We start from the raw sequence: 10,000 nt of genomic DNA, 5'->3' as shown, positions 1-10,000 counted from the left end.
AAAGGAGGAATATGATGTATTTTGAGGGTTACTTTAAGTCGTTTCTACACTTTTCCGGTGATGAATCTCCTGACTAGAGTTAGGGAGGATTGGTACCGGGAGATCATGTGACTCCAGGGAGCTACTTTACTCCTATTGGATAGAGTTGTGGAGAGAGAGGGAGAAACGGAGGATCAAAGACCCAGAATAAAATATGCAAGCTCATTCGCTCTCTGCTTCAAAGAAAACCTCAAGTTCACCTCAGCTCACTGTCGCCAAGGTGACCCAATACAACCAAAATAAAACTACGCAAAAATCAATGAGACATCGCCAAACTATAAATATTGCATCCCGACACAGACAATGGCATTCAACCACTTGTATTTCCACAATGAGCACAAGCTATTTAATAATGTGTACCTGCGGCTACAGACCTAACTCTTTGCTTAATTTTGATTCTAATTTGAGAGATTAGCGATTTCTAGCCAGATCATGCAAAATGCTTGACTCCCTTTCTGTTTGATGGAATTGCGAGCCACCACTTGTAAATTGCTCATGCCCACTCCCCAGGTCTTCCCCTGGCCCCTGTCAACTATCATTTTTATTGCTGCTGATGAGATCCTGAGACAGCCCCCCCCATCGTACCTGCATCAGTGGAGCTCAACCCATTGCAGATGAGATGAGAGAGGGAGAGAAAAAGCAGAGTGCATTAGTACATGTGCTAGTGAGCAGTGTGAAGTTGGACCCTGGACTACAGCATGAAGTGACCGGCACCCGGCAGTGCAGGCTGTCTGTGAAGAGGGTGAGTGTTCTTCACGAGGGCCACTTCACAACACTCTCACTTCTCACAGATAGAGAGGGAAAGAGGAGGGGTGGGGAGTCCACTGTGCACTGAGAGATCCCTTATCAGGGCCTCAAAAGAGCAAGAAGATCTTCAAGGTACAATTTATAAAACTGGTTGATTGGACAGTCCATTTAGATGTTACAGAAGGATCTGAGCAAGATGGAAGTTATTTTCCCCCCAACTGCTTGTCTCTGGAGCGGAAAGGTCAGGTTTCAGAACAGGTGCATTGACACTCCTCAGTGTCTTTTGTCCCAAAACACTGGGAAAGTTTCAACTCTGGCTTTTCTCTTCTGCTGTTTTAGTGCTGACTAGTCATGAAACCAGCATCTTGGGTTGAGGATTTAGGTGGAAGTAGTTGGCGGTGGTCTCCACTAAGACAAAGGCATATAGGCCTAGTTTCTGGAGAAAAATAGGATAGTGGCGATCAATTGGTGTGCTAATGGACCCGCGAGTCACTTTACACTGTACTATGGTTTATTAGGATCCCCATTAGCCGACGCCAATGACGACAGCTACTCTTACTGGGGTTCGACAGGTGCTCAACAAGAGAGACACTCGTTAGCTGTAGCTATTAACTAAAGTCAACCTCTATGTTGTCTTCTGTTTAGTCTGGGTGCCCTTGTTCAGAGTCGAGCTAAATGCTGGTGTAAAGGCTAATTATTGCTCACCTTTGAAATGCTTTTCTGTATGGCAGAGCAGCCTCTTTGTGTGAGCCATGGACACTACCTCCTCGTTTTATCTCTGTCCTTCTAAAAAGACCGAAAAGTGTTTGTGTCCCCCTTTATTTCTCACTGCAGTGAGTTGGTCCCGCAGGAGAAGAGAGAGGGGCCTTATTCATGTGTTTGTGCGTTTGTGTGCACATGTGCGTGCGTGCCTGTATGTGTGTGTGTGTTCCTTGAGTGTGTGCACATGCGCGTGTCGGTAGGCGTGCGTATCGAGCTCTCTGGTTGGAGGGTTAGCTGGTAGGAGGCGGGAGAGAGTGTGCTCATTGACAACAGAACCAGGAACATGTTGACAGTTCTATACAGTTGAGGTCAGAAGTTTACATACGTTCAGGTTGGAGTCATTAAAACTCGTTTTTCAACCTCTCCACACATTTCTTGTTAACAAACTACTGTTTTGGTAAGTCGGTTAGGACATCTACTTTGTGCACGACACAAGTAATTTTTCCAACAATTGTCTCCAGAGATTATTTCACTTATAATTCACTGTATCACAATTCCAGTCGGTCAGAAGTTTACCTACACTAAGTTGACTGTGCCTTTAAACAGCTTGGAAAATTCCATAAAATTATGTCATGGCTTTAGAAGCTTCTGATGGGCTAATTGACATAATTTGAGTCAATTGGAGGTGTAATGTGGATGTATTTCAAGGCCTACCTTCAAACTCAGTGCCTCTTTCCTTGACATCATGGGAAAATCGAAAGAAATCAGCCAAGGCCTCATAAAATAATTGTAGACCTCCACAAGTCTGGTTCATCCTTGGGAGCAATTTCCATATGCCTGAAGGGTTAGGGTTAGGGTTAGTTCATCTGGGTTAGGGTTAGTTCATCATCACCACGTTCATCTGTACAAACAATAGTACACAAGTATAAACACCATGGGACCACGCACCGTCATACCGCTCAGGAAGGAGATGCGTTCTGTCTCCTAGAGATGAATGTACATTGGTGCAAAAAGTGTAAATCAATCCCAGAACAACAGCAAAGGACCTTGTGAAGATGCTGAAGGAAACAGGTACAAAAGTATCTATATCCACAGTAAAATAAGTCCTATATCGACATAACCTGAAAGGCCGCTCAGCAAGGAAGAATCCACTGCTCTATAACCGCCATAAAAAAAGCCAGATTACGGTTTGCAACTGCAAACCTGCAGCAATGCACCCCCACAACACATGATGCTGCCACCCCCGTACTTTTGGAGAAATGTCCTCTGGTCTGATGAAACAGAAATATAACTGTTTGGCCATAATGACAATTGTTATGTTTGGAGGAAAAAGGGGGAGGCTTGCAAGCCGAAGAACACCATCCCAACCGTGAAGCACGGGGGTGGCAGCATCATGTTGTGGGGGTGCATTGCTGCAGGAGGGACTGGTGCACACAAAATAGATGACATCATGAGGGAGGAAAATTATGTGGATATATTGAAGCAACATCTCAAGACATCAGTCAGGAAGTTAAAGCTTGGTCGCAAATGGGTCTTCCAAATGAACATTGACCCCAAGCATACTTCCAAAGTTATGGCTTAAGGACAACAAAGTCAAGGTATTGGAGTGGCCATCACAAAGCCCTGACCTCAATCCTATAGACAATTTGTGGGCAGAACTGAAAAGGCATGTGCGAGCAAGGAGGCCTACAAACCTGACTCAGTTACACCAGTTCTATCAGGAGGAATGGGCTAAAATTCACCCAACTTGTTGTGGAAGGCTACCCGAAACGTTTGACCCAAGTTAAACAATTTAAAGGCAATGCTACCAAATATTAATTGAGTGTATGTAAACTTCTGACCCACTGGGAATGTGACGATAGAAAGAAAAGCTAAAATAAATCATTCTCTCTACTATTATTCTGTCATTTCACATTCTTAAAATAAAGTGTGAATCCTAATTGACCTAAAACAGGGAATTTGTACTTGGATTAAATGTCAGGAATTGTGAATAATGGAGTTTAAATGTTTTTGGCTAAGGTGTATGTAAAACCTCCGACTTCAACTGTATATATTTCATTCATGTTTAACTTTTAATAGCTGAGCAGCGAGAGAGAGGAGAGAAGATGAGACTTTATCACTGAGCCAGTACACCGCAGAGGACTTTTGGATGTCAGCCTAAAATCATAACACGGGATGACAATAGATTATAATGACTTCGCCCAGACTTAATTTAGACTCCGTTTTCTCTAGGGGGGAAGTAGCTCGTGAGGCTGGCTGTGTAGAGCAGGTGGATCAGTAGGCCTCTCCTGTCTGTACAAGTGGATATATGCAGTTTAAGAGATGAATGGAGGATGGTGACTAAGGCAGTCATGTGGAGGAGAAGACAAATGGGGTGTAGTCATCTTGCCCAGGTCATTTACAATGTGTCTGATCCTATAGACATGTACTCGTGGACATCAGACAGGCCTACAGCAGTCCACTGAAAACAAAACACAGTTGATACCATCATTTCCTCATAGAATTCATCATCTGCACTGTAATAATATCGTCTCTGCATGTGTTGATTTCATGAAAACAATCCGGGACCACCACACTCTGCTTGGATGGTCTGGGATCTGCGCATGCCGTTGCATTTGCTTGCCTTCCCTTAAAAAGGGCACTGTCTGGTTGGGGTCAGTAGCACGCCAGTCTGACCTTAGATCTGCTGGTATTGACCTTGCAGATGGTAGACTGCAGTCTGCGCGCATGCCTTGCTTTACCCAACCTCTCACACTCTAGAATGATTTAAGAATGACCTTGGGACACGCAGTGATAACGTTTGGCTTCCATTTGTCTCTATCTGTTTGCCCCGTAATCCTCCTCCCTTTGTTTTTCTCTCTCTTTCCCTCCCTCCCTCTCTTGGTGTTACTTTAGGGCTATATTTTTTAAGTTGTTTAGTGAGCTTCTCTCTCTATTTCTGTTTCTCTTCCTGTCTCTCCCTCTCTCTTCCTCTGTTGTAGCAGACTGTGTTGTGTTGCAATAATTCTCTAGTGGTTGCTGATGTGATGTTGTTGCTGTCTTCTCTTATGCCTTTTGTTTCTTCCCTGCGTTGTTCTTCTGCCTGTGTTGTGGTGAGCGCTCCCCTAACCTCAGTTCATTCTGTTGTGGCACCACCGCAGTCCAGGATGACGCTGCTCCCGGTACCCAGGAGTACATTATGTTGCGGCAGGATTCCGTCCATTCATCGGCGGATTTAAGGAGCAAAGGGTCCCCCTTTCGTGCTAAGTGTCACGAAATCTTCTGCTGCCCGCTGAAGCAAGTGGTCAACAAAGAGAGCTCAGAGCCTGAAGGTTTGTCCGCACCCCCCGGTTTGTATCTGTTGCCTTTTTTGTTGCCATTTCCCCTCTCTATCACTCCTTATATTCTGTCTGAACTGGTAGTTCTCCCCTCCTCCTCAAAACAAAGTTTCCTTTCATTCCTGTCCTATTTTTTAAAAGTATCTGTCCTGTGCGTGCTCTCACTCATAGTGCGTGTCTGTGTGTGCGTGTGTGTGTGTGTCTTATGCTTGCCTGTGGAGCACAGCCCACCCAAACCCCCTCCAAACATCAGACTTGGGTCATTGTCACCCAGGGGCACATGCTCCAGCCAAAATAAAGAAATAATAAAACCCCCTGAAGGGTTATAGAATGACGCATCTGCTGTCCACCATACTTTAACGTTTCTATTTCAACCACAAGGCTTCGTAAAATAAGAAGCTTGCAACTTGTGCTACAGTCCTATCCCTCTGTCCGTACAGCATATTCACATTAGGGTCATACTAAGATAATGCTGGTGCGGTATTGGCATGTGCCCCACCTATTAAGTAACTGTCCGACTCCCCCCTGCCCAAGATCCCCCACCTCTCTTTCTCCTTCTCCCCATCTCTCCTCCCGCTCGCTGCCCCTCCCCCTTTCTCTACCTGTCCTCCTCTTCCCCCTTCTCTCCTCTCCATCCTCCCCCTCTCCTCTCCCCTACTCTCTCCTCTCTCTCTACCCCCTTCTCTCCTCTCTGTCCTCCCCCTCTCCTCTCCCCTACTCTCTCCTCTCTCTCTACCCCCTTCTCTCCTCTCCGTCCTCCCCCTCTCCTCTCCCCTACTCTCTCTCCTCTCTCTCTACCCCCTTCTCTCCTCTCCGTCCTCCCCCTCTCTCCTACTCTCTCCTCTCTCTCTACCCCCTTCTCTCCTCTCCATCCTCCCCCTCTCCCCTACTCTCTCCTCTCTCTCTACCCCCTTCTCTCCTCTTCGTCCTCCCCCTCTCCTTTTCCCCCCTTCTTCTCTCCTCTCCGTCCTCCCCTCTCTCCTCTCCCCTACTCTCTCCTCTCTCTCTACCCCCTTCTCTCCTCTCCGTCCTCCCCCTCTCTTCTTCCCCCTTCTCTCCTCTCCTCTCCTTCCTCCCCTCTCCCCCTACTCTCCTCTCTCTCTACCCCCCCCTCTCCTCTCCGTCCTCCCCCTCTCCTCTTCCCCCTTCTCTCCTCTCCGTCCTCCCCCTCTCCTCTCCCCTACACTCTCCTCTCTCTCTACCCCCTTCTCTCCTTCCCGTCCTCCCCCTCTCCTCTTCCCCCTTCTCTCCTCTCCGTCCTCCCCCCCTCCCCTACTCTCCTCTCTCTACCCCCTTCTCTCCTCTCCGTCCTCCCCCTCTCCTCTTCCCCCTTTCTCTCCTCTCCGTCCTCCCCCTCTCCTCTCCCCTACTCTCTCCTCTCTCTCTACCCCCTTCTCTCCTCTCCGTCCTCCCCCCTCTCCTCTTCCCTTCTCTCCTCTCTGTCCTCCCCCTCTCCCCTACTCTCCTCTCTCTCTACCCCCTTCTCTCCTCTCCGTCCTCCCCTCTCCTTTTCCCCCTTCTCCTCCCCGTCCTCCCCCCCCTTTTCCCCCTTCTCTCCTCTCCTCCTCCCCCCTCTCCTCCCCTCTCTTTCCTCCCTCTCTACCCCCTCTCTCCTCTCCGTCCTCCCCCTCTCCTCTTCCCCCTACTCTCCTCTCTCTCTACCCCCTTCTCTCCTCTCTCTCTACCCCCTTCCCTGGCGCTTGCAGACGCATGATGGTTTGGTTTGCCTGTGTATAGTCATGCTCATTGGGGAGAGGGGTAGACACCGTACAGTAACGTTAGTGTGCTCTTAACACTTGCATGCCGAGGCATTGTGCATGTATGCTTAATACTAGGGGTTGATTGTCTATTGCCCGAGGCTTGTGCCACGTTCATCAGTAGAGTACTAAGATTGCAAAATATGAAGGTGCCTTCCTTTTCAGACTTCCAGACAGCTTGGTAAGCAAGATGATTCCCTGCGGGTTATAGTACATTTGCAGTGTAAGCTGGTTTGTCATGTGGTTTCAGAGCTACATGATATCATCAGGTAACAATCCCCTGTTGAATCAGATGAGTGGGCTGCTCTTCAACATGGAGAGGGAGAGGGAGAGAGGGAGAGAGAGAGAGACAGAGAGACAGAGAGACAGAGAGGGAGAGACAGAGAGGGAGAGAGAGAGAGAGAGAGAGACAGAGAGAAGAACTACAGATCTATTATTCAGTTTGGCTGCAACTCCACTGTGACGTGAATGAATTTACAAAGGAAGGAGGGGAGAGAGACTGCTGCCTTATGTAACATATTAGCTGGGGTGTCATTAACATTTAATAGACTGATGTGATGTGGTTCCGTGGTCCGTGGCGGTGCTATGGCCCTATGTTCAGTACAAAGAACCGTCCCAGGCATTACCCTAACACCTATGGTGTAAATTACTTAAATAACAATAATACTTGAAAGTACTACTTAATAAGTAGCTTTTTGGGGTATCTGTACTTTACTTTAGTATTTATATTTTTGACTACTTTTACTTCACTACATTCCTAAAGAAAAGTATGTACTTTTTACTCCATACATTTTCCGTAATACAACAAAGTACTCATTACATTTTGAATGCTTAGCATGACAGGAAAATTGTCAAATTCCTGCACTTATCAAGAGAACATCCCTGATCATCCCATACTGCCTCTGATCTGGCGGACTCACTAAACACACATGCTTCATTGGTAAATGTATTGGAGCATGCCCCCTGGCTCTTCTTAAATTAAAAAAAAAAACAAGAAAATGATGCTGTCTGGTTTGCTTTATATAAGGAAATTGAAATTATATATACTTTTACTTTTGAGACTTAAGTATATTTTAGCAATTACATTTACTTTTGATACAGTACTTAAGTATATTTAAAACCAAATACTTTGAGACTTTTACTTGAGTCATTTTCAATGAAGCTATCTTTACTTTTACTCAAGTTTGACAATTGGATACTTTTTCCCCCCCTGTCTAACACACTGCTGCCTCTCTCAGGAACACTGTCTGGACATACAGTACTGGAGTGGTACTACATAATTAGCAAAAAGGGTTCCATATAGTATCAGAAAGGGTTATTTGGCTTGTAAAGATAGCAGACCCCTTTGGGGTACTATATAGAATCCCCTTTTAAAAGTTATATAAAGAACCATGCTCTGAAGGTTCTATATACAGTTGAATGTTTATGATGCTATAAAGAACCGTTTTTTCTGAACTGCAAATAACCATTTAAGGGTTCTAAGGGTTCTTTGAGTGATCATGGTTCCACCTTCGGAAAGTATTCAGACCCCTTGACTTTTCCCGAATTGTGTTACGTTACAGCCTTATTCTAAAATGGCTCAAATTATTTTTTCCCCCTCAGCAATCTATACTAAATACCCCATAATGAAAGTATTCAGTATTCAGGCCATTTGCTATTAGACTCGAATTTGAGCTCAGGTGCATCCTGTTTCCATTGATCATCCCTGAGATGTTTCTACAAGTCCACTTGTGGTAAAATAAATTAATTGGACTTGTTTTTGAAGGGCACACACCTGTCTATATAATGTTCCACAGTTGACAGTGCATGTCAGAGAAAAAACCAAGCCATGAGGTCAAAGGAATTGTCCGTAGAGCTCAGAGACAGTATTGTGTCGAGGCACAGATTTGTCTGCAACATTGAAGGTCCCCAAGAAAATGAAAGATGTTTGGAACCACCAAGAATCTTCCCAGAGCTGGCCACCCAGCCGAACTGAGCAATCCGGGGAGAAGGGCCTTGGTGAGGCAGGTGACCAAGAAGATGATGGTCACTCGGAAAGAGCTCCAGAGTTCCTCTGTGGAGATGGGAGAACCTTCCAGAAAGACAACCATCTCTGCAGCACTTCACCAATCAGGCCTTTTGGGTAGATTGGCCAGACGGAAGTGTCTCATTAAAAGGCACATGACAGCCCACTTGGAGTTTGCCAAAAGGCACCTAAAGACTCTCAGACCATGAGAAACAAGATTCTCTGGTCTGATGAAACCAAGATTTAATTCTTTGGCCTGAATGCCAAGCGTCACTTCTGGAGGAAACCTGGCAGCATCATGCTGTGGGTACGTTTTTCAGCGGCAGGGACTTGGAGACTAGTCAGGATCGAGGCAAAGATGATCAGAGCAAAGTACAGAGAGATCCTTGATGAAAAGCTGCTCCAGAGCATTTCAGGACATGTCTTTAAATGTCCTTGAGTGGCCCATCCAGAGCTCGAACTTAAACCAGAGATCAAACATCTCTGGAGAGACCTAAAAATATTCTACTGGTCAAAAATTTGAGAACACCTACTCATTCAATGGTTTTTCTTTATTTTTGCTAGTTTCTACATTGTAGAAAAATACTGAAGACATCAAAACTATGAAATAACATGCATGGAATCATGTAGTCACCAAAAAAGTGTTAAACAAATCAAAATATATTTTATATTTGAGATTCTTCAAATAGCCACCCAAAAAGCCCACAGCTTTGCACACTCTTGACATTTTCTCAACCAGCTTCATGAGGTAGTCACCTGGAATGCATTTCAATAAACAGGTGTTCCTTCTTAAGTAAATTAGTGGAATTTTTTGATTTGTTAAACACTTTTTTGGTTACTACATGATTCCATATGTATTATTTCATAGTTTTGATGTCTTCACTATTATTGTACAATGTAGAAAATAGTAAAAATAAAGAAAAACCCTGGAATGAGTAGGTGTAGCTATACAGAGACACTCTCAATCCAACCTGACAGAGCTTGAGAGGATCTGCAGAGAAGAATGGGAGAATCTTCCCAAATACAGGTGTGCCAAGCTTGTAGCGTCATACTCAAGAAGACTCGATGCTGTAATCGCTGCCAAAGGTGCTTCAACAAAGTACTGAGTAAAGGGTCTGAATACTTATGTAAATGACATATTTCAGTTTTTTGTTTTTTTCTAAATTGGCAAAAATGTCTATAAACCTGTTTTGGCTTTGTCATTATGGGGTAATAGTGTGTTGATTAATGAGGGGGAAAAACGATATAATCAATTTTAAAATAAGGCCGTAACGTAACAAAATGTGGAAAAATTTAAGGGGTAGAACCATCACCCTTATAAAAGAACCCTTGAAGAACCCTCTCTTGAAGTAACTCTATGTGTAGTATTTCCAGTGGTAGCGGAACAGGGTCTGTCCTTCAGAGAGATGAGAAACTCAATATACAGTAGGATC

The 10,000-nt window shown here is 45.0% G+C and overlaps 1 protein-coding gene across 3 annotated transcripts in view; it reads left to right on the top strand.

Annotated features, from left to right (window-relative positions):
- Positions 1-10,000, top strand: part of fgf13a (fibroblast growth factor 13a) — a 188,320-nt gene that overhangs the window by 84,936 nt on the left and 93,384 nt on the right. For 2 of the 3 annotated variants that reach the window (XM_042303062.1, XM_042303061.1), the window contains exon 3: positions 4,629-4,799. The exons of the other annotated variant lie outside the window; for it this stretch is intronic. In XM_042303062.1, coding sequence (XP_042158996.1) covers positions 4,629-4,799 — 171 coding nt within the window. The remainder of the gene's footprint in view (positions 1-4,628; positions 4,800-10,000) is intronic. 3 annotated transcript variants of the gene reach the window in all.

This window comes from Oncorhynchus tshawytscha, linkage group LG21, assembly GCF_018296145.1.
Source record: "Oncorhynchus tshawytscha isolate Ot180627B linkage group LG21, Otsh_v2.0, whole genome shotgun sequence".
Lineage (NCBI taxonomy): Eukaryota > Metazoa > Chordata > Actinopteri > Salmoniformes > Salmonidae > Oncorhynchus > Oncorhynchus tshawytscha.
Note: the sequence above shows the minus strand (reverse complement) of the source record. Positions and strands in the feature narration are given on the sequence as shown.